Source organism: Cebidichthys violaceus, unplaced genomic scaffold, assembly GCF_023349555.1.
Source record: "Cebidichthys violaceus isolate CVI_PGR_0920_01 unplaced genomic scaffold, fCebVio1.0.p SCAF_19, whole genome shotgun sequence".
NCBI classification, from domain to species: Eukaryota; Metazoa; Chordata; class Actinopteri; order Perciformes; family Stichaeidae; genus Cebidichthys; species Cebidichthys violaceus.
The window spans coordinates 11,606,380-11,619,691 of record NW_027176361.1 but is presented as its reverse complement, the minus strand read 5'-3'; the positions used below and the strand labels follow the sequence as shown (position 1 = coordinate 11,619,691).

Genomic DNA, 13,312 nt, shown 5'->3' with positions numbered 1-13,312 from the left:
GTGTGTGTGTGCGCGCGCACGCGCGCGCACACACACACACACACACACACACACACACACACACACACACACACACACACACACACACACACACACACACACACACACACACCCCTGCAGTGCAGGGTGAGGAAACCCCGCTCATTGTTGCTGTCAGATGAAAACATTGCATCCCAGAACAGTCAACTTTGTTTCCAGCTTGACCATGATGCAGTTAAATGTTTTCATATCTGTTTTGACGAGGTATTTTATGAATCCACATGTCCTCGACATAAAATCGTCTGATTTGATAGATGAATATTTCATTGTTTACTGGAGGTATGAGGTTTTCATGCAGTCTCATTGTAGGCTCTGACAGAATGAGGAACAATAGAGCTCTGTCTGTTTGTGTGTGAGCCGCACAGCAGTGCTGCTGCTTTTCTCTCACATTCGTTCACAGGTTCAGCTCTTGGCATGCTGAGCTTATTTTATCAAGGAGTCAGACGAGCCATGTGGTGGTGTTAAACCTAATGCAAAGAAAACTCTGTTATAATAATATATAAATATAACATAACTGATGCTATATAAACTCTTTATATAGCATCAGTTCAATGTCTATTAAGGTACTGAGAATGGACTGATTTGTAAGGAATCATAGTCCAATAATAGTCTCGTCATAGTTAGAGAAATATCAGTTCATTTTTCTCCGTTCAGCCACAGATTTAGCTTTTATAGTGTTTGCGAAACATGCATGTTAAACTATTTCATAAGGATGTCGGATAATTGCCCATATTTACTGTGGCAAAAGATGACCGTGACAGCAGTAATAATTGAGAGTTTGGGTTAAGGCCAAATATAGTAGCCTAGCTGCTCCTAACACATCACATCGTCACAATAGCTGGCTCTGTCTCCAGCTAGGCTTTGAGTTAACACAGTTTATCATAGACTAATATTTGTACCATCGACTCTGCAAACCGGTGGAGCGTTTATTCTACACGATAACGCTTCGTTTTTTCCGGCTCCCTGTTCCATCAAAGGTCGGCTCTGTTAACACTGCACTTGGTCAGCAGCAGACATTTGCATGCCTCATAGCGTTGTAGTTGAATGTGCCTGAGGAACAAATCGAGGCTGGTGTTGGTCAGAACTTTGGCCGACTGAGGAGACTGACCCTCATTTCCTAATAAGGAAGGAAGGAAGGTGTGTGTGGCATGAATGTGTGAACATGAGTGTGTGTATGAACCTGTAGGAATCTGACCTTTATCTCCAGAGATAAAAAATAAAAATGCAATTTCTGCATTATACATTTCTGACATTAATTGGCGTCTTTGTCCTTTGAAAAAGCAAACAGGTGTGTGTGTGTGTGTGTGTGTGTGTGTGTGTGTGTGTGTGTGTGTGTGTGTGTGTGTGTGTGTGTGTGTGTGTGTGTGTGTGTGTGTGTGTGTGTGTGTGTGAAGGTCCCATATAACGTGTGTTCCCATTAAACTAGCTGGAGCACTGAAGCCTGAACCGTCCCTGAGGCATCGGCCCACGTGTTTTCTCCCCCACTTACAAAAGGCTTTTTTAAATGCAGCCGTTTCCCCTACGCAGAGGGAAGGCGTGGCAGTCTGAGAGCGCCAGCCCATTCCAGCCTTACATAACTGCCTTGTATAGAGGCCATCCCTTCTGCATGCGCGACTCCCCACAGGACATGCATACAAACACGAAGCGGGCATCCACAGCAATGGGCCCTCCGCGCTTATTCTCTGAAGAAGATTAATGTTTGCATGTTCATGTTTTCTTTGGAGCTGTTCTCCACGCTCGCCTGACCACTAGGACGATACAAATATTTTCCATATAAAGCGACCATAGAGCCTTTATTTACCTCAGCTGCAAAGAGAACCATGCTTTTATTTTGAAATGGTTTCAAATGGAGAGCTGCCTCAAACGAAACAATTTAGATTTCATCCTGAAAATTCAGTGTTGAATAAAAAGTTTTCAGTTTTTTCTTCAGACAAACTATTATTTTACAACTTGGTATGATAGTTCATTTTATTCTGATATCAGTCTAACCCCCTCCTCACTTCCTTTCTGCAGTTAAGGATCTGATCCACTGGCGGGACCCCAAGAAGTCTGGCTTGGTGTTCGGGCTGTCCCTGCTGCTGCTGCTGTCGCTGGCAGCCTTCAGCTTCATCAGCGTGGCCTCCTACCTCCTGCTGGCCCTGCTCTGTGTCACCATCACCTTCCGCATCTACAAGTCCGTCGTCCAGGCAGTGCAGAAGTCCAGCGATGGACACCCCTTCAAGTAAGACCAAGTCCTCTAGAACTTCAATGCTACTTTACTTTACCTTCTCGCTGTTGTTGTCTGGGAGATTTGATCGACCAAAACATGTTTTTAGTTTGATGCTCAAATTGGCAAAGAGTGTTTCTATAGATCAAGTTTCCGAAATCGTCTAAATCAGTTCCAAAGACACGGTCAGGACCCACAGGAGGTTTTGTTGGGGTCACCAAGTACATTTGCAGAACTTCTTCCAAAGTCTTTTATTAACTTTGCCTAAATGTTTACGTTTTCAATAATGCATGCATGAAACATAGTTGTAATTTAACTTGTATCTCTTCAAAATGTCTGGTTTGCCTATTCAAGTTAATATAAGATGATGTGGAGATGGTCAGGAATGTGAATTTACACACAGCATCGTTAGCAAAATGATTTTCATCCATACTAACACGCCTGAAAACGAATATCACGTGACTAATCACGGACACTGGGCATGCAGTTGCCGGTATAAACACAGTTACTGTTTATGTGTGGACTTCACAATGGTTGGGCAGAAGAAAATAAGCATTAATAAGAAAAGGAAAGTCTTCCATTTTGTGTCCGTGTCCCCCTCAAAGCCTCAAACCGTGACTTCAGACGTCCGCTCTGCAGGGCTGACAACGCCGCTAATCGCTCCAATAACAGCTGCTTCCTCTGCATGTCGGCAGTAGTAGATTTATAAAATGCACAACTAGTAAAGACAACAAGGTCAGCAACGCCTGTAATCTGTCATCCATGTAATGATCACTGGTAGACCTGGCTCTTTGTTTTTCTTCTGGGAAAGGGTAACTTGAAGGGGCGTGACGAATCAGGGAAGGACACGTCGAAGACAAAATCAAATAGTGAAGTCAGGCGTCTATGTCATCATTTCCAAACTTCTGCGGTTCGGCCTGTCCACACTATGAGGTAACCCCGGAGTGTTAAAACGTACCCAGCTTCGGTAACGTTTCTAAACTCATTCATTTTCGGTGCTCTAAAACTCCGGAGTAGTGTGGACGCTCGGTGTAAACGTAGCAAAAGATGTTGAAAATGGAAATGTAGTAGTGTGGGTGTAGCTTTATTCTCTTTTTAAGCCACAAAGAAACAGCCTCCCATTAGTTTCCTGGTTAAAGCTGCTCATCACAGGCGAGTTCCGTCTGTTTTCCTGCAGCACTCTGGGCCCACACACTTAGCCTCATTTTGTGCTCACCTTCCCCTCCTCCCTCTCTGCAGAACACTGATAGATAAGGATGTCAGCATCCCACCAGAGACTTTCCGCAAGCACGTGGACGCCAGTCTGACCCACATCAACCGAGCCCTGAAGCAGATGAGCCGCCTCTTCCTGGTCGAGGACCTCGTGGACTCCCTGAAGGTGAGCGGCTCCAACCTTCAGTCGCCGTCCACTGTCATCCTGAGTTCTGGTCATTTTATCTGCTTATAGTGAAACCTTTACCCACTCTGTTCCATAAAGACCAAAGTAACTCCTCTCTCGGGGGAAATCAGTCCAATTATAGTCCCAATCTGATCTGTACTGTTAAAATATACCCCAGTAGTTATTGTATTGTTGGATGATATCTATTTAGATAATACAACCTAAACGGGACCCAAAGAATTCATAATTTGGACATTTTTCTAATCTTATTGTAAAATATTTGAAAATGTAACCTTTAGACCTCAAAGACTTATTTAATGAAAATATGACATTCAGAGGGAATAAAATACTACAATATTTAATTGTTTCTAAATCAGCAAATTTAAACTATAAAGTGATTCACCACTGGCATATGAAGGTATACATTTTAATACATGACAGAAAATCAGTCAATTGGTCCCCCGTGGCCTTTTTAATGACCAAAACATCGCAGTTTCTAAAACACAAGGAAGAAGCTCATACCAAAGCCTCACATCGTTCTGAAAGGACCTGAGCTGGAGGTTGACTTGGTGAAGTCAAAGCCTGTCCTTCACACCCTCCCTCAGGTGTTTCTGCCCATTGTGAATGAATACAACTGTGCTCAGGGTGATGTTGGCAGAGCTGTGCAGGCTGTCACCAAACTATGTACAAACAAGAAAGGTAAACGTAACCGCTGTCCCTCCCTGAGAGCTGCAACAAAACGAACAGGAGAAACGGCTCAGTCAGGCCACACCCATCAGGCTACATGACGTACCTGTGTGGGTGGATCACTACCTGTCTTTCACTTCTATAAACTCTAAGAAATGATAAATGAATGAACAGGTCTTGTTTATGTAACAATGATTTTATCCCAGGACCGGACTGAAGAACAGTTATTAGTTTTTGAAAATAAGTCTTGCTTCTGTTATACTCGGACATCAGCGGCTGGCCTATCAGATTATAGCAACCAGCCATCACTGTTAATCTCTATCAGCCAAGCAGCAATAATACCCCACTTAGCATTTTTATTGTGTTTCTTTAGCCTTCTGTGCTTAGGCTAAAGTTACTGGGTTAGCCTTTGTGGTAAAGTTACTGGGTTAGCCTTTGTGCTAAAGTTACTGGGTTAGCCTTTGTGCTAAAGTTACTGGGTTAGCCTTTGTGCTAAAGTTACTGGGTTAGCCTCTGTGCTAAAGTTACTGGGTTGGCTTTTGTGCTAAAGTTACTGGGTTGGCTTTTGTGCTAAAGTTACTGGGTTAGCCTTTGTGATAAAGTTACTGGGTTAGCCTTTGTGATAAAGTTACTGGGTTAGCCTTTGTGCTAAAGTTACTGGGTTAGCCTCTGTGCTAAAGTTACTGGGTTGGCTTTTGTGCTAAAGTTACTGGGTTGGCTTTTGTGCTAAAGTTACTGGGTTAGCCTTTGTGATAAAGTTACTGGGTTAGCCTTTGTGCTAAAGTTACTGGGTTAGCCTTTGTGATAAAGTTACTGGGCTAGCCTTTGTGATAAAGTTACTGGGTTAGCCTTTGTGATAAAGTTACTGGGTTAGCCTTTGTGCTAAAGTTACTGGGTTAGCCTTTGTGCTAAAGTTACTGGGTTAGCCTTTGTGCTAAAGTTACTGGGTTAGCATCTGTGCTAAAGTTACTGGGTTAGCATCTGTGCTAAAGTTACTGCGTTAGCCTCTGTGCTAAAGTGACTGCGTTAGCCTTTGTGCTAAAGTGACTGCGTTAGCCTTTGTGCTAAAGTTACTGCGTTAGCCTTTGTGCTAAAGTTACTGGGTTAGTCTTTGTGCTAAAGTTACTGGGTTAACCTTTGTGCTAAAGTTACTGGGCTAGCCTTTGTGCTAAAGACGATAATGCATTGGCTGAAGTGTTTGACCAATCACTTGGCACTTGCGGTTCCTCTTGTGCTGGGAGAGTAGCTACATTTGAAATAGGAGCACAAAACTCCCTGAAAACTGTTCTAAGAACCATGATCGTTCCTAGTTCTTGGCAGGCAAACAGAATAAAAATGCGGGCTCTTAGAACGATGAAAAACGTCCTCCATCCCTACTGTGAACGGTTTCTGAGCATATCAGGAGAGTTGGATCAGCAGCACAAAGCTCTCTGATCAGCTGGAAAGCCCCCAACAATACTGTCATGGTCACGAATCACACACATTCATTCTATAATGCACTTTGCAATATAGTCTTAAAAATGTGTGTAAATGGTTTCCCTTACGACTTCCATCAGTCGTGTCATTCTGTCGCTCAATTCTCATTCTACTGTTTTCTAAACAAAAATGAAAAACAATGGGCTCCAACCAGCTTTTAATTTGAGACATACGCAGGAAGTGCTTGATGTCATTGTCTGTAATCTAACAGGGATTGAAGTAGAAGTAAATGGAAATACTTAGTGAATACCTACAGAGTGGTGATTATGACATGACCCTGCTGTAGTGATGGGATTCATGCTGGACATATATATGCTGAAGTTACCATAAGAACCATTATATTAAAATTAATTCCTGCCATCAATGTTGTTCTAGCCTTTATTAGTTTTTTTTGGCCACTATTAAGACATGATTTGAGAGTTGACACCATGATCTAGGAGTGAAGCTCTGATGAACGAGGTCTATGCTTCCCTCTAACTGACTTTTGTTCACTCACAGCTGGCTGTGGTCATGTGGCTGTTCACCTACGTAGGAGCCGTCTTCAATGGAATCACCATTCTCATCCTGGGTAAGCGCGAAGGGAACCAAAAAGCTCATTCTCATTCATCGCATTTCAGAAAAAAAGTAGACGTTACTGTTTTTACACATTGAAAGGCACACATTCCAAATATGTAAATGCAGAAATAAATTTACAAATATCACGTGTCATGTTGTATTTCCTGATTTACCAGCCTTTACATATTTACTAATTCAATAAATCATTTAATGATTGATTTATTGATGAAAAAGCCTTATTTGTGTACTCTAAGAACTGTCCCTCAACAGAATGAGTGCAGGCTGAGAATATAAACCCTGCTGTATCTGCTTTAACAGTCAAAGTCCACCGATGTGTGTTCAGTATGTTGTCGTGTTTTTCACGTGTCCGCTCTCTCTCTGTTCTCCAGCTGACATCCTGCTCTTCGCCGTGCCTCCCGTCTACGAGAAGAACAAGGTGAGAATGCGACCCCGTGTCCTCGGCCACCGAGAATATATCGGATGACTTCAGCTGCTAGCGAACGTTCCCGTCAGCAGTGAGCTCACTGGATGACTGCAGTCTTCATCAGACACTGAAGGCTTGTTGGTGTCCAGTGTCCAGCTGCTGAGAATGTGAAGTCATTCTACTGCCGGCTCTAATAAGGGGGGGAGCGGGGGGGGGTCAGCATCCCGTCCATGCACATCATGCCAAACGGGAACTTTGTGTTTAAGGGAATGTACTCATCAACTGTTTGACGCAGTCTTTTGCTGGTCACTGTTTCTCGTAGTTACTGGATTTTAGCACAGAGTGGATGCTGAGACTCGTGATTGTTTGAATGTTTTAATACTCATTGTGATGAGGGCTAAGTATCGGACCAGTGCTAAGTAGCATCGAAACTTGTCCAGTCGAGCATTGCCTGCAATCGGTCCTTTCTGTGCTGGCTTATCTGTATGGTTTTGCTCTCAGCCAATCACAATAAGCATTCTTCAATTTAATGCGACATGTGATTGGCCTACTACCGCGACAGCTACAACCCATACAGCCGGGATTGGCTGCCTGCACACGGCTGTTAACACGGAGATATCTGAGCTGGCGGCTAGTAGCTAATGATGCTAATAGGGTGAACAGCAATAACACTGGCAACAGTTCTGACAGAGCCAACCGTTTTTAACCATTTAACCTAGGAGGGGGTAGAGTGGGGGGGCCCGACAACGCGGGTTGGGGCAGCGTTCTTGGCGGTAAGATTGGCAGATTAAACAATTGTTTAATAAAAACATGCTTTCTATCCCACTGGTGGGTTTTGGGGTTCAGAGGGTTCACAGTGGGTTATGCTTGAAACAACATGGTTCATACAACGTGTCATCTGATCCGGTGTTTACATCTATTGGCATGTGTTCTGAATTCTCTTGACCACAGCTCTGCTCTCTCTTCACCATTCAAAATGTCCACATTACTGCTGACGCTTCTCTGATCTGTCATTTGATCTGAACAAAGTCCCGACACTCTTCGTCTCACGAAAACAGAACTAGCGACACTCTTATCCAACATCCAAGTCCAAAAAGAAAATGCTGCCACTTGTTTCCGTTCTTCGTTGACGGAGTGGCTCATAGTAGAAGCCCGTCGCTCTCACTAGTTATCGGATTTCAAAGTGATCCTTTGCCTTCTTTAACTCACACTGATGCTTACCTTCTCTCTCATCTCGTCTCCTTCCAGACCCAGATTGATCAGTACATCGACGTGATCCGCACTCAAGTCAACACCACAATGGCCAAGTAAGTGAATCGAGTAATGAGTGTGTTGTAGACGTAGCTTTCATCCACCCATTCGGTTTTTTCACACCCGTTTTGTTTTTCTCTCACAGGTTGCAAGAGAAACTTCCTGGAGCTGTGAAGCGCAGCAAAACTGAATGATCAACCCCCCCGCCCCAATTAGAAGCTTCCACGTCACCATCATCCTCATCTCCATCTCCATCTTAGAGCCCCCTTACCTTCTCCTACCCCTCTCCAGATAACCCCCTGCCCCAGTCTAACTCCTCCCCCCTACTCCATCAACCATCACCACCCTACTACACTGAACCTTGCTAGGTAGAAAATCTCTTGAGCTACTCGATATTCAATGTAAAACTACTGCGCAGCTTAAATTGCAAGCATTAAAAAGAACTGTGCCTGTGCAGACAGGAAGCGTGTCGCTAGCGAGGAAGTGATGTAGCGCCGTGGCAGACCCCGACTTGTCTGCGGGCGCAGGGTCGAGTGAACTAGACTGAATCTATGACCTGGTTTCGTCGTGTAGAGCGAGCAGGGGGGGGATGATGGCTGTCTACTTCACAAAAAAAGCAAATGTCTGTAATTAAAACCACACATTTGCCTGAAGGCAAACCGATCATATGAGATGGAAAAGTAAAAAAAAGGAAAAATGTCAAAAAATAAATTAAAAAAAGCGTAATAAAACAAACGTTTTGGGTGTAATTGTGGCTAGTCTTATCCTGCTCTCTTGCTCTACAGCTGTTAATACGAGTTAATTTTAGAGGCTGGTAACGGGTTTGCTGTTACTGATCGGCCTGTTAGCGAGTTAGCCTCCATTAGCCTCACAGGCACTTCTGTATGTTTCTGCAATGCACTGAACTTTTATTTTTTCAAACCCACGAGCAGGTTGAAATAGAAGCGTTGGAACACTGAGCCAGCTGTGATAATTTGGTCTAGTTCACCCTCTTTTTGAACAGTTCTCTGTATGTAAATATCCACCTGAAGACGACTACAGGCTCTCTCTGCTGTACGGAACACGTTAGCCTCGCTTTTTATATCAAAGGAAAAGTTCCCTCACAGCAGCACTCCTTTTGTCGCACGTGTTCAACCACAGTGTCGAGGTCTCACACTCACTTGTACATTTTTATTCTTCTTCTCACTGCTTATTACTATTATTGATATTAATTATAGGATCGCTGCTTTGACTCCCTAGTAGCTTGACGACGGCATTGTAAGAGTTCTGTTAAGTGTCATTGAGCTTCGTTTTAAACTGGAGGTGTTTCAGAGGCCTCTCCACAAATAATTCCTGATTGTTCGTTAAGTTAAGAGATTCTCTCTGATGTTTTGTCACGCCCTTAAATCTCAAAACGGCTTCCCAGCTCACGATTGGTGAGCGGTTTTGAGTTCCAAAGCTGTGGAGTATAGAATGTGCCACCAGAATAAATATCGACTTTCACCGTGATTCATTAAAAGGTCCACTTTCTAACATTCTCTGGAGACAGAGAGATATGGCTGACAGCTCTGGAAAATAATAATAATAATAATAATAATAAAGTTCAAATGTGTTTTTGTTTTTGGGTGAAGAATGAACTTTCATTCCCAATTTAAGTATAATCAATTGAACTAAATTAAATGGATAAATTAAAGAGAAATTCAGATTTTGTAATTGCTTTTTACAATGTTTTTTTTAATTTGAAGTCTAGCTATTCTTTTGTCACTTTTTAGACTCCATACAAACCTCAGCAGTGACCCGAGAGGAAGTAAAATAAGATTAGGATGGTACGATAGATAAAGAGTGTAGCCGGGGATATGGAAGCGGTTTTGGTTTGGAGTGGTTATTATAGAGCTCGGTTTGTCACCTTGTTCCTTTTCTTTGACTGCCATGAAGCGCATGTCATAGTGTAAGCTGGAAACGGATTCCCACCCTTTATATAGGCTGTATCATATTCTCTACCCTGACTTTTGTTTAATATGATTATTACTTGTGACTGTTTCAATGGTGTTTTTGAACTCGGTAAACCATAGTCATATGTTAGCCACTGCTACGTCTCCATATTGTTTTAAGGGATGAATATTTAGAAGGAAATGAGTGTTCGTGTTGCTGTCCAGTTCGCTGCGCCCCAAATTAAGTTTGCACGGAGTCCCCTGAATACTGAACAGCCTCTAAATGCAGTAACTACCCATTACTACTACTACTACTACTACGTCTGCCTGTGTACTGGATGTTTTCTCTGGAACATTCCTCCCCATGCATGCCCTCCGCTGTGTGGTCGCCTCACTCGTGTCTCGGTTGACCCCTCTAGCATGCAGTCTCATTCAGACTCTGGCGTTAAAGCCAAAATATGCAACGTTTCTGTTGGAGATGCTAGCTGTTAGCCGCCCCCTCAAATGGGCAGGTGTTGATGAGCTGTCGGCTAGCCTGAGGTTAGCAGCGTCTGTAAAGGCGCTAAAGAAGCAGACTTCAAGTGTGAGGAGGGGGGGGTTAGGCCTGAATACTGACACTGCTAATGTTTTATGCATCCTGTTTATTTATTTGAATGTGAAGAAGTTGCATATTGTAGCTTTATGTTGTCATAAAAGCTAAACTTCACGCAAGCTAATGGAGCACATTTGTATCAGTTTACGTTGATTTAAAGGGCCAGTTCAACCAAATTACAAAAGAACATGCGTCTCTCTGGCCGTCATCCAGAATTCGGAGAACTAAAGTTGCATTTAGAACTGCAGTTTTATTTTTTATTTTAAGATTTCTAATGGGGTCATTTGTGGTGCTCACAGCATTGAACTATGAGTCGAGTACTATTTCTTCTTTAAAACGTAGCTCCAAAGAAAACTGTTCACAATGAGCAGTCCGTTGTGTGGTGGTGGAGGTGGGAATCTGATTTAATCTGCGAATATATTTTTGGTTGAACTGACCCTTTAATGTTCACCCAGCTACCTTCAGGCTGAACCAGCGTGGCGCTATGAACGTGAACTAGCTTCCCCATATGCAGCACATTTAACTGTAGTTCAGGAGAGGCCGCGTTAGCTTGCTACAGCACCACGGCTAAACGGATCACTACTCCTCAGATTCATAGCTAGCTTATTTCTTTAGAGTGTAATATATAAAATGAATTAAACCTGTTCCCTCACAGCATGTTGCTTTTCTCCTTTTCCTGTTTGTCCCTGTGTTTTCATCGGGTATGGCTCTCTGTGTGTGTGTGTGTGTGTGTGTGTGTGTGTGTGTGTGTGTGTGTGTGTGTGTGTGTGTGTGTGTGTGTGTGTGTGTGTGTGTGTGTGTGTGTGTGGCGCAGGAGTGTGTTTGACTTCTTTTATTTTTCTTTCTTTTTTTTGTCTCTGGAGAGTCTTGTTTTGCTTCGGACTCTGTACTGGTGTCTAGACGTTGTTCACTAACATCAGCTCTGTTTTGTATTAGCTATGACTTTGGTTCTGATTTTTGAAGCTTTGGGAAAGATGTTGCAGGAAAAAAAGTAGAAAACTGTCAAAAAAAAATAAAAAAGTTTGTGGTCTCTGTACTGATGTCAAAGTGAAATTAATAAAAACACGTCAAAGGACCGAGGTTTGGTGGATGTGTTTTCTTCTGACTGGGTAAAGGACCCTCGTCTCTGACGGGGAGAAACGAGAGATATTTTCCCAGCATGCCTGCAGATATGAAGAAGAAAAAAAACACCCAGATGAAATATCTAAATTAAGAAGCTTTGACTTGAAGCTGCTGTCTTTTATGGTGTTTGGGTGGAGAGAGGATTATAGTTTCTAATTTTAGACCAAGGCCGGCATACTAAAACCATTAATGTTAACAGTCACATGCAGACTCAACGTCCCATTTAAAGCCTATGTGGTATTACATAATAGTCAAAGTCCTAAATAGTGAATGAAGCGTTACAAAGTTACAGCTATGTAACAGAGGAACAGGATGGCAGTCTGGTGCACTGGATAAAAACTGATTTGAGTTTGGGTGATTTGATTAGAAAAGCTAGGCTTGAAATTGACTTGGAGCTGTTATCAAGGTGACAAATCCTTGCAAAAGTGTAGTTTATTTTCTGAAGATGGACACTTTTAGCTAAAATCATGACAAACTGACTTTCTGATCACATAAGATGTAAAATTCCTGGCATAATTCAAACGGCATCAAAAAGTTAGGTTAGCAAAGATCAGTGGGTCTTTAGTGCCGTCTACAGTTGAACCACCTCCTAATAACCTCAGCATGACGGGATGCTTCGTCATCAACAGGCAATGCACATAGTCAAAATCAATGTCATTAACAAAATGACAAGAACAAACTCGCAAGAACCAGTCACATATATTTATATGACAACGAAGCATGTAGAATAATATAAAATCCAAATAACATGATTCAACAGGCCTCTGCATTCCAGCAGAACTGCAGCGCTAAAACACGCATTCTGCCACACACCCGAGGGCACCATTCAAATATTATTCACATCAGAGGGAACAATATTAACCGTATCATAAAAACCACACGATAGTCAAATTAACACAGTAGTAATGCTACTGCAGATGTAAAAACAAAGCAGTTCACTTACCAAAGCTGCTGTTCACTTAAAGACAAAGTCCATCCTCTTTTCTTTGTTAACAAAGAGTTTAATGACGCGGTTGTACAGAACATCGGTTCAGGTCCAGTAAGAGGTCCTTCTCGATTCATGGACGCCAGTGGAGCCTCCCCAGTTCTACTTCTTGAATATGTTTTAATGCGTTTGAGGGCTGAAAATGTCCACTCGACAGAGGCAGTAGATTTTGGGATTGTCACTGCCAAACATGCCAAAACACTAAAAATGTAATGTCACGTAAGAACGTCTTATATATCTTTAAACTTTAACTTTTACTACAACAAAGTTCTGCTAGCTAGTTTCACAACAGTCACACTAGCCCACTGACCAGTCAAGTCGCACGTTAATACTGACGTATTTGTAGGTACTTGAAGGCCTCCGAGCCTCTCTTCTTACCTAGAGACATAGAGGTGAAATTTGATTGGATAACAGCGCTACTTATAACATGCTGTGCTGGAAGCAGAGCAACAGAGGAAGACAGGAGCTGTGCAATGAGAAAATAAGCTAATGGGTAAAAATCATTTAGAATACATGTAGTATATTTATGAAAAATAATGAAATTATAAAATAGCTATAACTTTGTGATTCTGTCTAGGCCAGCAGAGAAGGCTTTGCTGGCCCTGACGGCCCACCACTGGTATAGACAGCATGTTATTACTGCTGTATTTATTCTACATAAGGTCCTACAATGATTCATCGGAAGGG

The 13,312-nt window shown here is 42.6% G+C and overlaps 1 protein-coding gene across 3 annotated transcripts in view; it reads left to right on the top strand.

The window, feature by feature from the left end:
- rtn3 (reticulon 3) overlaps positions 1-11,594 on the top strand; it is a 28,645-nt gene extending 17,051 nt beyond the window's left edge. For all 3 annotated transcript variants that reach the window (XM_068713673.1, XM_068713674.1, XM_068713675.1), the window contains 6 exons: positions 2,053-2,260; positions 3,485-3,623; positions 6,285-6,354; positions 6,731-6,777; positions 8,014-8,072; positions 8,162-11,594. In XM_068713673.1, coding sequence (XP_068569774.1) covers positions 2,053-2,260; positions 3,485-3,623; positions 6,285-6,354; positions 6,731-6,777; positions 8,014-8,072; positions 8,162-8,210 — 572 coding nt within the window. In that variant the 3' untranslated portion in view covers positions 8,211-11,594. The remainder of the gene's footprint in view (positions 1-2,052; positions 2,261-3,484; positions 3,624-6,284; positions 6,355-6,730; positions 6,778-8,013; positions 8,073-8,161) is intronic.
- Positions 11,595-13,312: the final 1,718 nt, after the last annotated feature.